General features: G+C 47.7%; 9 protein-coding genes across 9 annotated transcripts; 5 read left to right on the forward strand and 4 right to left on the reverse strand.

The window, feature by feature from the left end:
* Window positions 1-1,863: 1,863 nt before the first annotated feature.
* On the forward strand, window positions 1,864-3,663 carry BHQ10_010153 (uncharacterized protein; the record flags this gene model as incomplete). Its single annotated transcript, XM_040872752.1, has 3 exons — window positions 1,864-2,120; window positions 2,174-2,374; window positions 2,421-3,663. 3 exons carry the CDS (start codon window positions 1,864-1,866, stop codon window positions 3,661-3,663), a joined length of 1,701 nt encoding a protein of 566 aa, XP_040738655.1.
* Window positions 3,664-4,530: 867 nt separating this feature from the next.
* Window positions 4,531-7,592, forward strand: BHQ10_010154 (uncharacterized protein; the record flags this gene model as incomplete). The annotated part of the gene is made up of 7 exons (XM_040872753.1): window positions 4,531-4,658; window positions 4,744-5,173; window positions 5,227-5,464; window positions 5,515-5,546; window positions 5,593-6,970; window positions 7,021-7,262; window positions 7,329-7,592. The coding sequence occupies 7 exons, from the start codon at window positions 4,531-4,533 to the stop codon at window positions 7,590-7,592; spliced, it is 2,712 nt and encodes a 903-aa protein (XP_040738656.1).
* Window positions 7,593-7,966: 374 nt separating this feature from the next.
* BHQ10_010155 (uncharacterized protein) lies at window positions 7,967-9,534 on the reverse strand (the record flags this gene model as incomplete). The annotated part of the gene is made up of 2 exons (XM_040872754.1): window positions 7,967-9,304; window positions 9,361-9,534. The coding sequence occupies 2 exons, from the start codon at window positions 9,532-9,534 to the stop codon at window positions 7,967-7,969; spliced, it is 1,512 nt and encodes a 503-aa protein (XP_040738657.1).
* An 815-nt stretch (window positions 9,535-10,349) lies between these two features.
* On the forward strand, window positions 10,350-11,138 carry BHQ10_010156 (uncharacterized protein; the record flags this gene model as incomplete). Its single annotated transcript, XM_040872755.1, has 3 exons — window positions 10,350-10,732; window positions 10,793-11,036; window positions 11,097-11,138. 3 exons carry the CDS (start codon window positions 10,350-10,352, stop codon window positions 11,136-11,138), a joined length of 669 nt encoding a protein of 222 aa, XP_040738658.1.
* Window positions 11,139-11,281: 143 nt separating this feature from the next.
* On the reverse strand, window positions 11,282-13,007 carry BHQ10_010157 (uncharacterized protein; the record flags this gene model as incomplete). Its single annotated transcript, XM_040872756.1, has 2 exons — window positions 11,282-12,739; window positions 12,804-13,007. 2 exons carry the CDS (start codon window positions 13,005-13,007, stop codon window positions 11,282-11,284), a joined length of 1,662 nt encoding a protein of 553 aa, XP_040738659.1.
* A 398-nt stretch (window positions 13,008-13,405) lies between these two features.
* BHQ10_010158 (uncharacterized protein) lies at window positions 13,406-14,407 on the reverse strand (the record flags this gene model as incomplete). Its single annotated transcript, XM_040872757.1, has 1 exon — window positions 13,406-14,407. One exon carries the CDS (start codon window positions 14,405-14,407, stop codon window positions 13,406-13,408), a length of 1,002 nt encoding a protein of 333 aa, XP_040738660.1.
* A 1,082-nt stretch (window positions 14,408-15,489) lies between these two features.
* On the forward strand, window positions 15,490-16,575 carry BHQ10_010159 (uncharacterized protein; the record flags this gene model as incomplete). Its single annotated transcript, XM_040872758.1, has 4 exons — window positions 15,490-15,546; window positions 15,646-15,817; window positions 15,870-15,994; window positions 16,051-16,575. 4 exons carry the CDS (start codon window positions 15,490-15,492, stop codon window positions 16,573-16,575), a joined length of 879 nt encoding a protein of 292 aa, XP_040738661.1.
* A 199-nt stretch (window positions 16,576-16,774) lies between these two features.
* Window positions 16,775-17,575, reverse strand: BHQ10_010160 (uncharacterized protein; the record flags this gene model as incomplete). Its single annotated transcript, XM_040872760.1, has 1 exon — window positions 16,775-17,575. The coding sequence occupies one exon, from the start codon at window positions 17,573-17,575 to the stop codon at window positions 16,775-16,777; it is 801 nt and encodes a 266-aa protein (XP_040738662.1).
* Window positions 17,576-18,322: 747 nt separating this feature from the next.
* On the forward strand, window positions 18,323-19,063 carry BHQ10_010161 (uncharacterized protein; the record flags this gene model as incomplete). Its single annotated transcript, XM_040872761.1, has 1 exon — window positions 18,323-19,063. The coding sequence occupies one exon, from the start codon at window positions 18,323-18,325 to the stop codon at window positions 19,061-19,063; it is 741 nt and encodes a 246-aa protein (XP_040738663.1).
* Between the last annotated feature and the right edge of the window lie 1,344 nt (window positions 19,064-20,407).

Below are 20,407 nucleotides of genomic sequence, written 5' to 3' on the forward strand. Positions count from 1 at the left end.
CTTTGGCACAGACTACCCAAAATTCAATAGAAGAGGGGGAGCGTACAATGGTTTCCAAGGTTCTGGGCGCTGGCTCAATGCATTGTGAGATCGAGAGCCCATCGGTGTATGTATCAGTCACGTATCCGTATCCCGATTCATACTACGCATTACAGAATATTTCCGTGTTGAGCTTAGTGCAGTCTCACATAGTGGGGTGAGCTAGCTGCTAGCGAATTTCAAAACCATGGAACGTTTTTATGCATATCCACTAGGCCGCATTTGGGCGTTACCGTTACGCTGATATTGCACGGTGCATACAGTATCATACATTGATACAGAGCATAGGTTACAAAAGCATGAAGCCACCGTATTGCCATTCGCAACTGCGAGCGAAAATGGGGCAAGCTACCAAACTTTTGACAAAACCCTGGGAGAGAAAACAACAACCCGGTATACCCGGCCTATGCAGGCACACACTCCGTGAGAATTGACTTTCCGTCTCCGTGCATATGGCAACAATGCTGTTTGAGAATGGTACAGGCATTGATTGCAGTTGTCATTATGCGGAGGCGTAAAACTATCGTTACATTCATTCCAAATTGGCTCCAGTGCTTATTCTTAATATTCCTTCGCGTTTCGCTCGCAGCTTATCGAGTCTGGGATTGAGTCCGATTGACTGAGTTGTCTATCTGCAGCAGCGGGGCGTGCACTATGTTATTATCTGCAGAAAACGAGTCAGGGTTTACAGCCTCGCCACGTACTTTACACTAGCTCAGCGAGGCCACGTGCTGGATCACGTTTATGGCAAATAGATAATTATCAACATCATGCAGGTGCATGGAGACCGATAGAGTCCGTCCCGTCTAGATTCAGAAAAGTACGATGTAAGGCGAAGGACTAGGAGAGATTTTGTCTTTATATTTATGCTGTGGAAGATTGTAGAAGACGAATGCCGCCCACAATTTAGAGCTTTTCTCAAGCCTTCGACCCATTGCGCCATATTATACGAGGAACTATTCCCTCGAGCGACATGCAATTGGTCTTGCCTTCCGAATTATGGAGTTGTGGCTCAGTTTGTTCAACTTTGTTGTCGAGGTCTCAGGCGCGGATTGAAAAATTTTCGGTAGTTCAAATGCCGACGCAACCCGGCATCCCCTTGGCGTCTCCTTGGCACGACGGACGGCAAAGTTCGTCTGTCACCGCCTGCGGTTGATGGCTTAGCGCTTCCGCAAAAACAAGCTTGGCGGTCCTAGAGCTTATCTTGGTTAATCTTCCGTTGCCCGGCACGCTCTTTGCTTTTCTTAGTTCTTAGTACTATGCAGTGCTTCTTAGCTGAATCTGTTGTTTCGCTGCAACCATACGAGAAGAGAGTATTTCTATCGCGCATACGTACTAGTCTCTTTAGCGCCAGGCACCTGCATGATGCATTAATATCTTTGATTAAAATTTTTGATTAACCGTTGAGATTTGATTCAAATTGATTGCCATCCGATGCAAAGAGGCGGATCAGAACATACATGCCACCATCACTTCCTGCTGTACGCCCTCACGTCAGGAAATAGAATTATTCATGGCTGTATATCGGCGTCATATCTAAAAGATCTGAAAGTGTATCTCTGTTTGCCCTCGGCACCTCGATCTTCACTCCACCGCGACCCGCGTTCGACTCGGTAGTATTGCCCAAAGGAGCAATCGAACGAAATCGACGATAATCGGGAAACATCTCCGCATCCACTACCACGTGTCCATGATATGAGCTCTCCACCACCTTCTTTCTCTCCTTCTATTTAAACATTCGATCCTCCAACAACTTCATCGTTCATCAGTCACCTCTCTCCTTCATCTCTCACCCTCCCTCTCCTCTCAGTCTCTCGCAACACCATGAAGTACTCGTGGGTGTTGGCCTCTTTGGCCGTCCTCGCCGCTGCGAGCGATGATGAATCTTGCCCCACGGGCGAGTGCCGCTGCATGCCTTCTGACAGCTGCTGGCCCTCGGCTTCTTCCTGGGCTGCTCTCAACTCGACTGTTGGTGGTCGGTTGATTGCCACCGTGCCTATTGGATCACCTTGCCATGATCCTACTTATGATGCCACCGCTTGTGCTGCTTTGCAAGATGTTTGGAACCTGCCCCAGACTCAGTAAGCTGATCCCTCTGAAAGAAACAATGAGAACAGGTTGCTGACGATAATAGCATCTCATCCTCTTCTTCCATCATGCAGACCTACTTTGCCAATGACAGCTGTGACCCCTTCTCTCTCGAGGCCAAGCCTTGTCTCATGGGCAACTATGTTGACTACTCGGTCAATGTCTCTTCTGCCAACGATGTGATTGCCGCCATCAACTTTGCCAAGAAGAATAACATTCGCTTCGTTATTCGCAACACCGGCCATGAGTAAGTGTCACATCCTTTTCAACAAGAAATAAAACTAACGAGATAGTTACTTTGCTCGTTCCACTGGTGCTGGTTCTCTTTCTGTCTGGATGCACAACTTCAATGACATCCAGTACAAGGACTGGTCTGACTCTCACTACACTGGTCCTGCTTTCAAGGTTGGCGCCGGTATTGTGGGCTACCAGATCATGGAGGCTGCTCATGAAAAGGGACTTGTTGTCGTCGGCGGCGAATGCCCCACCGTTGGTCTCGCTGGAGGTTATATCCAGGGTGGTGGTCACTCTGCTCTCAGTACTGCCTTTGGTCTCGGAGCCGACAATGCTTTGGAATTCCAGGTTGTGACCGCCGGTGGAAAGCTCCTCACCGCGAACCGCTTCACCAACTCTGACCTCTTCTGGGCTATCAGCGGTGGTGGTGCCGGTAACTACGGTGTAGTCATCTATGCCACTATTAAGGCTCACCCTGACGCTACCATCGGTGGTGCTGGTCTCCAATTCTTGTCCAGCGGTACCACTGCAGATAACTTCTACGAGGCTGTTTCCCAGTTCCATACTCTGTTGCCTGCTATGATTGACACTGGCGCCACTGTCATCTATGAGATTGCCTCTTCTTTCTTCGCCCTCAACCCCGTCACCGCATACAACAAGACCAGCGCTGACGTCGAGGCTCTCCTGACTCCTTTCCTCAATGCCCTTGATGATCTCAACATTACCTACGCTGTCGCCTACACCCAGTATGACTCCTACTATGACCACTACAACAAGTACATGGGTCCCTTGCCCTACGGCAACCTTGGTGTCGGCGAGTACCAGTACGGCGGTCGTCTCATCCCCCGTACCGCCCTCAACTCCAACCCAACCGGCATCGCCGCTGCGATCCGCAACATCACCGAAAGCGGTGTCATTGCCGTCGGTGTCGGTTTGGACGTCTCCAACCCCGGTGATGTCTACAACGCCATCTTCCCTGCGTTCCGTAACGCCGCCGTCACCATGCAAATCGGCACCGCCTGGAACGAGACTGCTCCCTGGGCCGATATGGTTGCCGATCAGTACCGCATTACCAACGAGTTTGTACCTCAGCTTGAGGCCGTTACTCCCGGTAGTGGATGCTACCAGAACGAGGCCAACTTCCGTCAGCCAGACTGGCAGGAAACCTTCTTCGGTAGCAACTACGACGCCTTGTTGAAGGTTAAGCAGAAGTATGATCCTGACTACTTCTTCTATGCTCTCAAGGCTGTCGGTAGTGACTATTGGGATGTTGACGAGACGGGACGCATGTGCCCTGCTTAGATACATACTAATATATAGACTTTTTGCATGCGATGCCACAGTGTCTTTGTCATGATGATCATCATCGTTTACCTTCTACTGTGCGCTACATATATAGACCTTCTAATTAGACAAATTCCGAAGCACTGAACATCGCGAATTGTATATAGACAAGCAAAAATGCAAATACTATTACTATTTTGGACTTGTCCCTTTCCTTCTGCGGGAACTGTCTCGAGTATCGTTTTGACTCTTTGAGTTCAGTTCTCTAGATATCAGATTCAGAGGGCTGCTCGTTATAGCCGGGTTCTATTGTATTCCTAACTTTCGTTGCTGTTGCTCTTACCCCAGCTGAAGATATCGGTCAATTTCGTCTATGATTTTTCTTCTCCTTCTACCTGAACAGACTTCGAACCCGATGAAGATCTTACATTGCTTCCGACTTCGAGTGCGACAGGGTTATGTTGAAGATCTGTAGTTTGTTAGGAGTTGGACAGATTGTATGGGATGTGATTTTTCGGAACGGACTATGTAGCGCATTGAGACCAGTATTATTTCACTTGCTGGGTATTCGATAATAGCTCTTTTTTTATATTAGAAGCAATCCATCGTGAAGTTGTTGAGTAAAGAATCAAAGACATATTATGCCTCAGTGGCCTGATTCTCAGGCATCCAGGCATCCAGCATCAACCCCACATCGGACTTGTCAAGTAAAGCCGATCTTCTCTCCGCTAATCATCTCTTGTTTCTATCTAATTAACCATTGAACACTTACTAAGTATATTGATATATCTGTGCACTAGCACTCATCCAACTGACTCTGTACCTAGCTGGCAAAACCTTTGCGTCTGGTCTGTGTATTGTATCCACTTTCTTGGTATCTTCTCGATGTCCGACGTTATGGCCGACAACAACGACATGGATGTCGGCGGTGATGCTGGTCCCTCCAACGATGGCCAGACAAAGGCGAAGCGCAGCAGAGTGCAATTCTCTTGTACTGCCTGCCGATATCGCAAGTAAGCTAATTCATGCACATACACTATCCTTGCAGTAGTCTCAAAATGGCATTTCAAGAGTGCGGTCAGTGCTAATCAGATATAGACTAAAATGTGATCGCACCCATCCCTGCGACCGTTGTACGCGGCGTGGCGATGCAGCTTCCTGCACATATGTAGGCCACGGCCCCCGTGGGCGCGTGAACCACGCCACGGGCACAAACCCATCGCATATCCAGAACCGGATCCAGCATCTGGAGAATCTAATCCTGTCATTTGCGCAGCAAAAGAAGCAGGATAATGAAAGTGGTAGTGGCAGTGGCGGCAGTGGTGATAGTAGTCACAGTGGTGCTGCTGCGAGAGGCAGTTCTGCTTCAACTTCTCCAGGCAATAATGCAAATAATTCTGCGGAGCCGTCGCCGGAAACGAGTAGTTCGGTGGAGCAAAATACTTCGGTGGAGGTTGACCCGGGGAAGTTGTTGAATAATGGCACTACATATGTGGATGCGTCGAATTGGCAGGCTATTCTTGATGATGTATGTCTATCTTTCCAAGTTCTCGAGACGAAACTAATCATACACGCCAACAGCTCAAAGAAGTCAAGAAATACGTGCAAGATGATGAACAGGATTTTGACGATGATGGATTCCTTGAAGATGACTCTGAGGATGAAATTGTGGAAGTTGAACAGGATGCGAATCGTCCGACGCTACTCTTCTACGGAGGCAGAGTACCGTCAAAGCAGGAGCTTCTTGCGGATTTGCCCCAAAGGGAAGTGGTGGATAGACTCGTTGCTAAGTTTCTGAATTCGGATGATCCCTCGCTTGGTAAATTGTTTTGCCTGAATGGGCTGAAAGATAATGCTGACTTGCCATAGCTATCATTCACTTCCCGGCCTTCCATAGAGAGGTTTGTATACTCCAAGCTTTGAAAGCATCGGACTGACAGCCGATAGTATAATCAATTCTGGAATGATCCTTCGCAAGTAACGCTCCCCTGGCTCGCTTTCCTGTACGGCTGCATGACCATGGCTGTGGGCATGTTCCGGCGGAGTATGGAAACGCTGCCTTCTCCATTAGGCGATACAACAAGTGAAACCAACCGGTTTCAAAGAAACTGCTGCTACTGCTTAATCAATTCAAACTACACCACAGTTGGAAAGTACAAGGTTGAAGCCTTACTACTGTACGCCACCGTCGAATATACTAAAAGAGGCAACTCGGCCATGAGTGTTTCTATTATCCTTGGTATTGCCATCAAACTCGCCATGCGCATGGGCTACCACCGAGACGCCAAACACTACGATACTCTATCTGCCCTAGAAGGAGAAATGCGTCGACGTACTTGGGCCATCTTATCACAACTCGATACTCTGACATCTTTCCAAGTGGGTATCCCAAAACAAGCGCAAAGCTGGCAAAGCGATACCGAAATTCCGCGAAACATCCGCGACGAAGACATCGATGAAAATTCTATCGAATTACCACCTGCACTGCCCGACACTGTTCTAACGCCCGTTGCTTATCTGAGATCCAAGAATCGTGTCATGAACATGTTTGGCCGCATCTGCGATTTGGCGTATAACCGCCTACCGTCAACGTACGAAAAGGTACTCGAATTAGACCGCGGACTCGAGGAAGCGCATGAATTGATAGCGCCGGCGCTTCGCATGCGGCCCATCAATCAATCCTTTGTCGATAATGCAGCGCTGATCATGAAACGCTATACCCTTGATATCCTGTATCAAAAGGCCCGCATTGTGTTGCACAGAAAGTTCCTTGTCGAGGCTCGATACAATCCGCGATTGAACTACTCGCGTTCTGTCTGTGTAAGTGCCGCAAAAGAGATTCTCCGTCATCAGTACGATTTGTACAAGGAGTCGGAAGTGGGCGGTCGACTCGAAAAGAATAATTGGTTTTTCAGATCTTTACAGAATAATGATTTTGTCCTGGCTGCGATGGTGATTTGTCTTGAGTTGTTCAAGAATAATGACCTCGTCCCTACAGCTGAGCAGCTGCAACAAGACACCGTCTCTCCTGTTGAGCGTATCGATCAGAGGAATACATTGATTGATACATTGCAAAAGTCTCGCGAAGTGTGGAAGGAGAATTTGAAACATTCAATCGAAGCGCGAAAAGCGTTTGCTGCGGTGACGGTGATGTTGAAGAAGGCGGAGCTTGATGACGAGGCGAGAAAGAGGAGCAGTCAGAGTCCGGCTCATGCTTCACATGCGAATACCTCGATGAATATGGCAAGAGGCGCAGAAAGGTCACCGGATGATATTCTGACGGGAGAAAGTGCGTCAAACCGTGGGTTCAGAGGTATTAATCAAGGTATGCCCATCTCTAAATAAAAACAACACCCGCCTAACTCTAAGGATCAGATGTATACATGACAAACTACCTCTCCTCCATCAATACATCAACCACAATTCCCACGCCCCCTATATCCAATAGCTCCGGCCTAACTACTACCTCAACAATCATACAACCACCCATCTCAGCAGCAACAGCAGCAAACATCGATATATTCCCCCCATCATACTCCAACCTGCAATTACAATCCTCCTTACCAGGTCTAGATGTCATAGAGACCATGCTCGATACCCCGCAGAATTTGGACTGGGTACGTATCCTCACCTACCCCAAATCCAAATAGTATACAAATACTGATAATAGACGTGCTGGGCAGCATGCATGGGACGGCCAAATGGAAGACAACAACCCCACTATTTGGGAAGAGGCGTATTGGAATACAGCTGATGCTGATGCTCTGAACATTCCCGTAAATACGAATGTGAATGGGGTCTCGGGAACGGGGGACGTGATGCAGGCGGACACCACTCCTTCGACTGTCGCTGGCAGCAGCAATCGCAGTAACGGCAGCATCGACGGTGGAAGTGATACGACCAACGAAATGTATCTATTGTACACCGCACCCGGGTATCGTGGTTAGAAGACCAATTATTTTTTTTTGCGAGTTGTCTATCGCATCGCCTATGTTCAGACATTTCAACTCCCCCGTCAAGTAGTACATGGCTACTCTACTAGATTCAATTACGCAAAGTAATCACATTTCGCACTGCGTTATTTTCATTGTTTTCACTCATATGTATGTACGTCTATAACTCTCCAATTAATTACCCATAGTGTATGCAGAGAATCAACCACCTCAACCCCGAGATCACTTTTTTTTGATCTGCAGGCTGCAACTTGATGAAAGAAAAAAAAATAAAAAAACAAATGAATCATATGTATATACGTATATGCACGCCAGAACCCCTAAAATCAAAAATCAGAAGTCTATAGTTATGCTTAAAGAGGGCGAGCCTAAGCATTCAAGTTAGGACACTCCCCCTGCGCTCTCACAAATGCACCGGCAAACAATTCCTGCATTGCGAAATAGTGGAACAGGATTCCGCCCAGCACGGCAATGTGCCAGATATTATGGCTTKCGCCACAGTAGTCAAACAGGCCGGGAAACCAGCGTTCGGGGATCTGAGAGGCGTAAATGCAGGCTCCCAGACCGTAGACGAGAATACTTTTCACGACAGGGGCGTAGAAATAAAGACACCATTCAAAGCTGCGCGAGTAGCTGAGTTGGATTAATGGTGCAAAACCGGTGAGGGCCATGATGCTATAGAATGCGACGCGGGCCCAGGACATGTCGGGGCGGTTGAAGGTTGGGTGCCATGGCAGGATGACGCCGCCGACGCCGAGGGAGAAAGTGAGTAAAATATAAATCCAGCGAGAGGTTGGTTCGCAGTAAAATGCGGTGTATTCGGTTGTCATGATTGATGCTGCAACTAGGAATGAAATGCCGGTGTAGTCGACGCAGGCGAAGCGTTCCATTACTTTTTGGTTGGCGATGCCGTTCATGGTGTGCCATATTGTGCTGCAGACGAGGCACTTGCAGGCCGCGAAGAAGAAGACGGCGGCAATCATGATATCCGCCTTTGTGCTCAGGGGAAAGTTGGGGTTGAGTGGGTAGAAATAAAAAGCAATCGATAAAACGATAAAAAGGCCGATTAAATGAGACCAGATGTTGACTAATTCGTTCGAAAAGGAAAACACTGACGTTATGCACTCCTTGGTGGATGCCGTGAACCGGTAGCCCTGCAGAATATGTGGGTTGACTCTCCACGGATGCGGCAAGTCGTGATAATGGATTGTGCGGCGCTCCTGTGCCAGCAGGATAGCACGATCTATACTCTCGCGCAATGCTTCCTTGGCTCGTCGGACGCTTTCCATACCCTCATCCACAACCTCGGTCACAGCTTCCCGAGCATGATTCAATCCCGACTCCACGCCTCTCCAACCTTCATCAAAGGCACTCGTTAATCCGGCCTCGCGGACTAATTGAGACCTGGCCTCGATATCATTCAAAAAAGACTCCATCAGTCGCATGCCAGCATACGCTTTTTCGCTTAGAGTCTCTTTTGTCGCAAGAGCTTCGTTGTATCGTTCTTCGAGTGTTTCGACCAAGATTTTGGCTCGTTTCTTGCCGCCTCCCATCAATTCACCGGATGCCGCACAGCAGGAGTCTCGGACGGCTTCTAGAGCTGCATATCCTCTTCGCATGCTAGCGTCGATCGATTCCATATGAGATTTGCGGTATTCTTCGAGCCATTGTAGACGTCGTTCTAGTTCCACGAGAAAGACCTCCACCTACACAATTAGTCACAAAGACTTAGTAAGAAGGAACAATGAACTCCGTGACTCACTCTTAGAAAAACAGCTTCTGCGTCGTAGTCGCACGACGAGCGTCTCGCATGCTGAAAGGAATGTCGCCTCCTCGAGCGGATCAGGGGTGTCTCTTCGTTCGGAGTATTGCAGGTAGATGTGGAGATGGCACCTTCAAAGGCTCCAATTGTTACGGCGGGAGCCTTGCACGCCATTGTCTGTCTTATGTTTTGACTGTGTTCAGTCCTGACAGAGGGTGTGTAATTCGAGAGAAAGGCGAGAGTTCTTATTTCATAGTTGGCCGTCGGAGGGGAATTGTTGAGCGACTAAACACTTCAGGTGGAGAAGCAGTCGTAGTCGGAGTGACAGGGATCAATAATCGACGGCTAAACTAACTTAATAAGAAATCCGTCCGTGGGTCCGAAGCCAATGATGGAGGAGATTTTATGCGACGTCGCCAGAGTGTTGCATTTGTAGCGTTTGACTCGTCAGTGAGAATATATATGTGTATGCAAAATAAAAAAGAATAAGAAGTAGTCAAAGAATAAGTAAGGAACTGGAGATTGGATCAGATGAGGTTGACGATCCAAGAGAAAGAGAAGAAAGACCGGGGTCTTGGCGGACGATAACCGATAGGCAAATCACATGAGAGCCAACCACCGCTTCACACTCTCGCCATCATCTGCCATTTGGCCCTGTCAGTGGCACTTTCAGTTCATGCTAAGCTGTTGGGCAATCAGACTGTCATAGCACATACATACAAGACCTCAACTAGTCAGCTGAATTCAGCCTATGAGAGCACATCCCAACTCCACGAGTCCGGTTTCTCAGCCTATGTGCCTTCAAGATTCTATCTTCGTTTTGCCACATTCAAGTGCGATTGACATTGGCCACCATACCTCGGCGTTTTTCCGCGCAGATCATTGAATACCTGTTTCGGTAATTTTGATAAGCTGCTTCAATCAGATAGTCATCCGTTGCATTGCACGTCAGTACATTCATACCTCATCGCAAAGTTCTTGGCAGGAAAATGGCGGAAACAGCAACCATGACAGTCCGCGACATCGTCACCGATCCTTCCTTGCTACCAGTCCTCCAAATCAGCGCAAACGCACACAACGAATGCCAAAAACTCCTGCAACTAATCGATCCCACCAATCCCGCTACAGCATCAAGCAGCAACCCCCCGTCCCAAGAATTGATCCTCGCAATCTCCAAACAACAAAAGGTTTTATATTCGCTTCTCGCACAACTGCGCGGCCTCAACCGCGATGCCGTTTTGCGCGTCCGCGAGACGAAGCAAATTACCGCCGAAGCACGACAAGAAATCGACCGGCTTCATCTACAGCTACAAAACCTGTACTATGAGCAGAAGCATCTGATGGGTGAAATTGCTGCTTGTGAATCCTACGAGTTCGTCTCTCCCTCTCACTCTCCCTTTAATCGATCTTTACGCTAACTACTGATTGGCAGTCATAAATATCTCTCCCTCCCGCTCATCCCCGAAGAAGAATTCCTCGCCCTATTCCCCGAACACGCCTCGTCCGATGCACACGAACTAATGATCGCGCGCATCAAACACGAACATGACGAGCGCGAAAAGCTAGAGCAAGCCAGACAGGAACTCTTAAAACGAAAACAGGCTCTGATCGCAGAGAACAAGAAACGAAAGGACGATTTAGCGAATTTGGATGCTGATTTGGAGCGGTTTATTGATGTGAGTTACCTCTCTTGTCTATCTTTGTGTTAGAAAGTGTCGGTATTGATGATGTGACAGGCGGCAAAACCGATTCAGAAGATTTTCGAAAAGGAGTATTAGTTTCACCTAATTGCTGGGTGATGTGTATAAGTTGCATGGCGTTGTTTGTAGATACCCTAACCATTACATCTAGCATCTAGCGGAGTTTTCTATTTTGCAAAAAAAATGTAATACATACATCTACACACGATGGTATCATTTGACTAGGTTTTAGATGCTCTCCTTCTCTTAAACTCCACCACCAGATTTTTCACCTCCCTCAACAACCCCATCAGCAGGGGCACCCCAATAGGCCCTAACAGTGGTAAATAAACCGCAATCTTGTGCTCATCGGGGAAATACATTTGTCCCACCATACTCTTCTCGAAGAAGCTCTTTTCAGCTTCCTTTTCCGCTATTCGTGCGCTTGCCAATGCTGCTGCGAATTTGCCCTCGCGCAGGAGTTGGCATGTTGATGAGAGGTGGGTTAGAGTTGTGAGGACGGAGGAGGCGACGTTCAAGGGAATGGGGATTGATGAGAGGGATTGGGTGAGGCGGGCTAAAGAGCCCATTGTTGATGATGCAGACAATAACAAAGTGGCTGCTCGAGTGCGGATTGAGGTCTGAAGGCGGAGCGGGAGAGAGGATGGTGTTGCTGGTGTGCCGAGGAGGGTGAGCAGTTGGTGCGAGAAAGTCAAGAGAGCGGGTTTGAGGGACTCTTTGGCTAGGTGTGGAGGATTGATTACGTCGACGGCCGTGACGGAAGGGTTGACAATAGCAACGCCACCCCATTGCGGCACAATCCAGCTAGTTGCAAGACTCTCCTTGACGACTAGTGGGGACTGCGTTGCGGCAGGGACATATAAAACAAAGTTGATGGTTGGTCCGCTACCTATGCTCGGACTCAATGGCCATTCTGCGGCGTTGATAAAAGAGCTGAGATCTTCTTCCTTGAGCGTCCATTGTTGCGAGGCTTCATCATACTCTGGGTGTGGAGATGTTGGGGAGAAAGAAGCATATAGCTGGACCTGGGTGTCAATCGAGAAATTGCTGATTGACGAGAATGCGTCTAGCAATGGAACCATGTATTCCTGAATCGCATCCTCAATCTCCCATGACGACGGTTGCGAACCTGGCGTAAAGAGAGAAAAGGATAGATGATATGTCTCGGCATATTTGAGTGATCCGCCCACTCGTTTGCTGACAAGTTCTGCCAATTGACCTGCCCCAGGGAACGAGGACGCCAGCGCAGAATTGCTCTGGCCTAATATATATGCTATAGTCGCTTTTTCCTCATTGAATATTTTTTGAATTTCGCCCGCAATGAATGTAATAAGAGGGGAGGTCGTAGATGTAACAGACGAAAGCTGACTAGGAGGATACCATATATCCATCCGCGGTGAATACGAATGAAGTTGTGAAGTAGGGGTTGCGATTTCCGAGGGGATGAGGTTTACGACGAGTGCCGCATCTGATTTGTCCTCCAATTCGATATCAATATCTATTTTATTATTTTCTCTCGTCTCGGTATGATTCGCAAGCTTCAGTCGTAAATGGTGCACTGGAAACTCGTTCAAATCGTCCAGCGCATGTTGTGTTGTCCGCAACAGACTCTGGGCCTCTGCCATTGAAACTGATGGCGTACGCAGTACAATTTCTAACGGAAACTCTGGTTTGCATGCCTAGATTTAAATCCATATATTAGCTCTACTCTCCATCAATGACCTCGTTCTGTGGCAGTCTCACCTTTCCCTCCGCCCAACTCATCATCTCATCCAGGGGTAACGAAGCTCGATAGACTGAAGTCGTCTTCCACCACATCGGTAGCCCAAAGAATAATATCACGGCCCAAAAAGCAAGTATAACTTTTGTTCGTGTCCGTATCGCTTCCGGTTTCTCGGGTGGAAGCGCCTGGCTGACTACCGCGCTGTCCGGGGGGGTTGTGCCCATGATGGCTGATTCGGTTGCGATGGCGGCGGGGACGGCTTTGGCAGAGGCAACGAGGCCTCCAGCATTTGTGGCCATTATCGGGGCATTCTATCGTGTATTCAGTGGTGGTGTAAAATCATCTAGGCATTGGAGTTTCGTCTTAGCGATGGTGGCAGCTAGATCTTTGAATATTGAGAAGATGGAGGCTGATTGGCCAGATTTCGGAAAGCTACATGTTGTTTCACGTGATTGGGCCCACTTATACAACGTTGTTTACTCTCAGCCTCGTAGTCTCCCCCAACTTAAATGCACACCCTCTTGAAAATTGACAATGTTACATTATTAATCCTAAATGCTATGCAATAACATGCATGGTATTAGATGCGACAGAATGAAAAAGCAATGAATGGGCAGAAGATTTACTTCTTCCGCTGCGGGCTATCGCCCTGAACAGGTGTCTCATTCACCCTATACGACGGCTCACCCCTCGCATTCTGGAAGCCAGCCTTTTCCATCACCTCACTGAAAGTGGTGTTACGATCCTGATTCAAGCTGCTGATGCCCAACATGTTCGGCGGAGAATACACCTTGATACTCTCCGTGCTGGGTTGACGCGGACCCACAGCAAGTCTACCGGTTTGATTTGGCGGCGTAAATGGTCTGTCACTCACACCAGGCATAGCAGGCATAGCAGGCATGGGAGGCATAGGCGGAGTTGCAGTATTCCATTGCGGGCTTGCTGCGGCGCTACTGTTCCTCCCGATGAAGATGCTTTTCACTCGCGTACCGGTTCTGCGCATCATGGATTTAGAGCGTGCTACTGTGCCCGGCTGAGGGTATCGGCCACTCAGTTTTCGTTGTAGAAGGAAATCCGTACGGAAAGAACCGTTTTCGTCGTCTGGGATGGGATCTGAAATTCCTACTATTGTACCCCCGGACGAGCGATGGGTCTTTTGGAGTGTGCTTTCGCGAGACTGTTTGTCTCGTCGTCGTCTGCACATCATAATCATAGCGGCTGCAAGGGCACCGGCTACTGCGCCGGGAAAGAAGCCGGCAACAACGGCTGTGGCTGGGAATTGAGGGCATTTAGTAGACGTTTCGGTTTGTGTTGAGTTTGATGAGAATACAGAAGTGGATGTCGGGGTTCCTGTTGCTGATGAGGCTGTCGATGTTGTAGGGGCGGTATCGCTGATGGAGATCGTGGATGTCGCAGTAGCAGTCGGTTTCGTTGTCGCCGCGGATGTGGCCGCTGTCGACGCGGAACCGGTGGCAGTGGTAGTCGAGGTCGATGTGTCGAGGACGCATGTGGTGTTCTTTGCACAGGTATACCCGAACGGACAACATCCATCCGCACACGTCGGCAAGTCATCGCTCAACTTCGTCGACTGTATAGGAGCAGTCGGATTGGCAGTGGCGTTCATCGCTTGCACGTTGCAAGTAATTGGTTCGATGAACGTGCAGTCCTCGCCCGTGGGACAGCATAAGACGCTGCTTCCACTATCCAAACGAAGACAAGTCGTATCTGTCGAGCAGCAAAAGTTTCCAGAGTACGAGCTGCCGCACGAGGTAGAGTTCGTGGGACATGTTGCAGAGTTGTCCCTTAGGAAGAGGTCGTTGAGAGGTAAGTTGATGGATGCTGCAGCCGCCAACGAGGACCAGCCTAGCTGTAACAAGGCTGCAGCAGAGATAGTGTAGATGTACTTAACCATGACCACTGTATACACACGCAAAGACGTGTCTGTGTGTATGTCGAAAGGTCAGAGCAGTTGATGTGTAACAGATTGAAGAAAGGAATATTCAAAAAAGAGAGAATAAGATATATGATCTGCAAATTAGGACAATATCCGATGGTATTAAGCGTGCTCCTAAAACAATGCTATGCAAATATCACAAAGGAATGAAAGAGCTCTATAATGCAAAAGTGAAGGAAGGTTGAACAGTGGAAAGAGATTGTCAGAATCGAAGAAAAAGATTAAGATACATGAATTAGGCTCCTCAACCTATTTGTGCCAGCCAGAAGACGAGTCGTCGCCCAAGTCCATGGTGAAGAAATCATCATTTTTGGGTATACGCGCCCATGTTCCAGAAATGGCATGATCAAGGCGCCGAGTGGAGGAGCGTAGCGTTCACCAAAGAAACAAAGGTCTGAGAATAGTATGACTCCTCCGGTCCACAGGTTGTCGATGTTCTAAATATACCGTAGAAACAAGAGATTTGAAACAGTAGACTCCCACCTAAGTGTTGTCGCGTGCTTTGTATGGTGTCGAATGCTCGAGGTTAGCCGCCGCAATGTTTCCCCTGTGAACTGCGGGAGCGCGATCTGACGCTCCTATTGGCCACAGTATCTCCCGCCCATGCTAGTCTGGAATAGGTAACAATGGCAGAAATTCTGCGGATTCGCGACTTCCTCACTCACAGGCAGCTTCTACTTTGTACAGACAAGCAGCTTGTTGTAGGGCTTTGCGACTAGCTTTTCGAGTCTTGCCATTCGTCGGACATAATCATGTTGCAAAGATTAGTACGGCCGCAGAGCGGTCTGAGTGCTTCGTCGATTGTCAAGGTAAGGATGAATATCAACACAAGCATCTGATATTCGGAGGTGCAACCATTGGAAGATTTCCTTGAGGATATAAGACTAATTCTCCCAATTGTCATATAGGCCAGCCTTCCTCGATTTCAATACCGCAGTCTCCATAGAGTCCCCCAATTAGCGAATGAGCGATTGTTTAAAGAACATGGCATTTCCGAGTTCATGTCCCCCGAGGCCTTTGACTTTGCCTGGACACAATACCAATCGCTGTTGGTGGAGAAGCTGAATTTGATGACACAAGGTATGCCAATTGATTGATAAGAGATTCATCACTGGTTGCTCACGATATATAGACACGGTCGATGCGGATTTGGACACACTTGCTCTCGTCAAGAAATATGCCAAAAGGCGCGAAACAGCCCATTTATTCAACTATGCCTCTATGGCCCACAACAACCACTTTTTCTTCCACCGTCTTGTTAGCTTCTCCTTTCCTCTGTATAAGGATCAATCACTTACAGCTTTACTTAATAGTCCCCCGTCCAAGTCAAAATACCCGAGAAACTAAAATCCGACATGACCGAAAGCGCCTCATCTCCCGAGTCCCTCAAACAAGACTTCCTCGCCACCGCCAGCGCCCAATTCGGCCCAGGCTTCGTCTGGCTTGTTGCTCAAAAGCAAACCGGTCTTCTCAGAATCCTATCCACCTATAACGCCGGCACCCCTTACCCCGAGGCCTTTGCACGACAACAGGGCGTGGATATGAACAACGAACCCGCTCCGCCATCGGGCAAACGATCAAGCCAAGATCTCAGTTTCCTTGGTCTTCCCGCGTCCGGTGAAGGAACCCATGACCTCGCCCCCGGAGGATTGCCGCTTACTCCACTGCTCTGTGTGAATACGTGGGAGCACGTCTGGATGATGGACCACGGCATCGGTGGAAAGGACGAATATCTCGAGAGATGGTGGGATAGAGTTGACTGGAATGCGGTGGAGGATGCGCACAAGGCTACACAGGGATACGGCGCGGGCCCGAAGCTCAACAAACGAATCCTGTAGGTTTGTTCCCGTCGAACCTGTTGTTTTATTAGTGTTGTGTTTACCCTTTTTCAACTTCTACATGTATTATATAGCATTGGGGTACTGGGACAAAATGTAATTTCTGCTTGATATAGAATTGCAGTTCTTTTTTTACTATACATATAGTACATATAAGTACAAGAGATGTAATCCGGTGGACATATACATTTCCTCCGAATCATCGACCCAAAGTCATCTGCTCCTTAATCCTCCTCTCAAACGCTTCAATCATCACTCCAGCAACCTTATCCTCCACCGCAGACATCATAGCCGTATGCATGGCATTCTGAAACCTGAACCGAATCTCGAGCCTCACCTCCGTCTCTGCGCCAGCACTTCCTGCCGAAGCAGAGGGCCTTGGAACAAGCTCCCATTTCGTACTCAAATGACTAAACAACCCTTCATCCGCGCCCGGGATCGGTTTCCCGTCCTCACCTACACCACCACCGCTCTTAGCTTCAACAGTCCAATTGTCGCGATCGCATATTACGCGGGACGTAAACGTTTCTGTGAAGGGGCCGTAGCCTACTGTCAGGAATGCCTGCGAGGGATACCCCGTTTTCGGGTCGCGCGCTGTTACGGTTGAGGCGCCGAGAAAAGGCAGGAATTCAGCGTAGGATTCGACTGAAGCGATGATTTCGTAGAGCGGGGAGGGGGGGAAAGGTAATGTGCGGGAGGCGCGGAGGGTGCGGATTGCTTGTGGAGTATTGTTGTTGTTATTGTTGAAGATGTTGGGGATGTTGATAAATGATCGGTTGTGGCGGGTGGGATGTAGATATTGTGTTCGTAGCCGGGTTGATTGTCGTAGTGTCAATGGCGATTGCTGCGAACATGCTATCAAGGCGGATTTGGAGGTTGATGCATGGCGACATGCGACTGCTGATATTGAAGAATTATTTGTGGTCGATATGAGTCTATCTCCTTGGTGTTGTAATGTGCAATGCCTTAAGAATGGCTGAGGGCGCAAAATCGGTCTCATGGCTCGAAGTGAACTCAATTGAGGTTGGAGTATGTTATGTATGAATTCCAGATTATGTATGCATGGGCCTGTTTTGTGGTGATAATTAAAGCGAAATTTAAAACCGCAAACCTTGATTATAATTGTGTAGAGTGCAATGACTGGAGGTCAACTAAAAACCGTCGAAGCTATTGAAGCTAGATTTGATGTTGTCATAAAATCAGCCATCGTCAAAGTGGGTCCTCTTGCTGTCGCCTGAAATTCCAGGCCTGAACTAGGGCTGGCTCGTATAGATAACTTTTTATCCTGGTTCATACCAAGGCTTCACATTCATTCTTCAAAGTACGAGAATGAAACTCTACTGTATTTCTCCATGAAAGCTTGTGACAAAGAGAGAGATACAGAACAATATTCTTTTACATATAACCATCATTAATCACAATTCCGAACAACTTCAGCTTTGATAAGCTAAAAAAAAAAGATACAAGAAATATGCAAGACATTATCAAACAGAATTTTTGAAACAAATTGAGGGGCTAATTATCAATGCCTTCAATTCATAGAAGGCAATAAATCAATAAAGAACTCGCCAGGTTGGCTTCAAGATATCAATCCTAGGGAAACTTGAAATATATATATGTCAATAGTCCCCTCATGATCCTGGGAAGATCCTATATTTCTTCCTCAAAGAGATTCAAGAGCCCTTTAAAACCCCCCATAAACAGGCAACTACCTATTCAGAAGTATACTTCGTACAAAACCAACGAAATGAATTCCGGCTGGCGCGAAACCCTTTGGAAAATCGTCCAGAATGAGATGGACCACTTTGTCGAAAACATCGCCGACAAGCCATTCGAAATCGAGGACGAATACCAGGAATTCGACGACGAAATACTCGAACGTCGCGTCCAAGAACTCGAACGACTCGGCGGAAGAGGCGACAAAACACCAGATCGTAACAGCAACACCATTCACTACAGATATCTCAAGAGATCAGACCTTTTGACCGATCTACGCGCAGTCGAGTATATTCGCCTATTCAACAAGGATCGTGCCAAACAGCACAGAGTCTCCAAGGGATTCCGGAAAGCGTACAGTATCTGTCCTCGGGATTTGGGAAAGGAGTTCACCAAGGCGCCTAGGGAAGTGATTGATACCTTAAACAAGCGGGCGGACCTGATCTTTTCGAAGATGAACAAGCTTTATGTGGATTCTTTCCACCGTATAAATGAGGGCACCGAGTTCATCTTGGAAACTTGGCTGAGAGGCGAGGAGTATGATCAAGCGAAGATCAAGCACTCAGAGGCTCAGGTGAGCGTGCATTATGATGCTTTGAATGTCGCTTTTTGGGGCAACAATATGACTGTTGATAATGATGATACAACATCATATGAGGATTATTCTTCAGTAGGGGAAGAAGTAGAAAACCTTCGAAGTAGTGGAGTTGCGGTCTCTTCTTCTCCTCACCCTCCCCAATCGCAGGATAATGTTCCTCCTCAACGTGTCTGAAACTGTGGAAATCAATGGATGATAGAGTAAGGACATTTTCTGATTATTGGATTGAGTTTGACTTCTGAAAGGTAGTTGTCTGGACAGTATAACCCTTTGTCTTCGATAGGTTTGTCACTGGCAGGAATCGATATGTTGTTCCTGATTACATGTCTATTCTATATATAAAGCTTCATGTCGATCAAGCCCATGATGTATATCATGCCATGAAAAGAAACATTATATTAGTTGCCTTATTCCCATTACATCATCTTCTAGACAGAAGAGCCGCTCTCAATTCGACGTTTTAACCCTCGAAAGACCTTGGTCATTCCTATTGCTATCAGAGCGAGCTGGTGTCTTGCCATCGCAGTACTCGCTGCAAGGAGCAAAGCCACAAATGCCATCATTGATGCCCCGGAGTGAGCCAAACGGTCTCCACGATTGATCCCCAACCTCACTACTGCCATCTGGCTGTGGAATCGTGCTGAGATTCCACCTGCGCTCAAGCGTCACGACTTACAAGGTTGTTGGAACAAAATGCTGAAAAGACACTTGCGAAGCCACATCAAGCTTGCATTTGATACGAGCTTACAGCTGTGAACAGTCGGCCCGATAGAGGCTTCTGTTCGCCCCAAAAAATGCCTAGGATATAGCTACCTGTGACTTGCTGATATGTATTTTGGAGAATATACATGTAGAATACGCAATTGTATTCGATTTGGAAATTAATTGATGTCTCTCGACTAAGTATGCTTTCTCTTTCCCATTTCATCATTATGCAAGTGAGTACACGGCTTGAGGCTATATAATTACTCGTAAGAAAATGTCTGGTATTCATAATACCATTATTATTACAGCTTTGCATGGGTTTCTAGCAAGTGGCGTATGAGATACGGTAATCTGTGTGTATGACAGTGTTGCTGGGACGGTGGAGCATGCAGTAAAAGCTAAGTATATTGCCCAATCATGGAGCATACTTCACGACACAGCCAATCATATTCTACCGATATGCAAGAGCAGCCCCATAAGGCAATATTAGCGTCTTTCCAAAATCGGAATTGACTTCTTCAAATGTCATCAGCTGGTGTGACTAGCAGCTCGTATAAGTACTTCGTGGTTGCTTCTCGAGGGATGAAACTATGCACAGCTCCCCAAAGAATGGAAGGAGTTGTTTATTCAACAGTCTGCCTCCGTGATTGATAACGAGAGTCTCGAGACATAATCCCACACAATATCTAAGATGGTAGCGACGATGAAGCCTCCTTTAGAAGGTCGATTTCGGACAGGCCAGAAATTACAACGACGCAGTACAAAGCATGTCAAGTCTGGATGCAAAACATGCAAGTAAGGTTTCCCCATTCT

The sequence above is a fragment of the Talaromyces amestolkiae genome (genome assembly GCF_001896365.1).
Source record: "Talaromyces amestolkiae strain CIB chromosome Unknown scaffold29.1, whole genome shotgun sequence".
In the NCBI taxonomy this organism is placed as follows: domain Eukaryota; kingdom Fungi; phylum Ascomycota; class Eurotiomycetes; order Eurotiales; family Trichocomaceae; genus Talaromyces; species Talaromyces amestolkiae.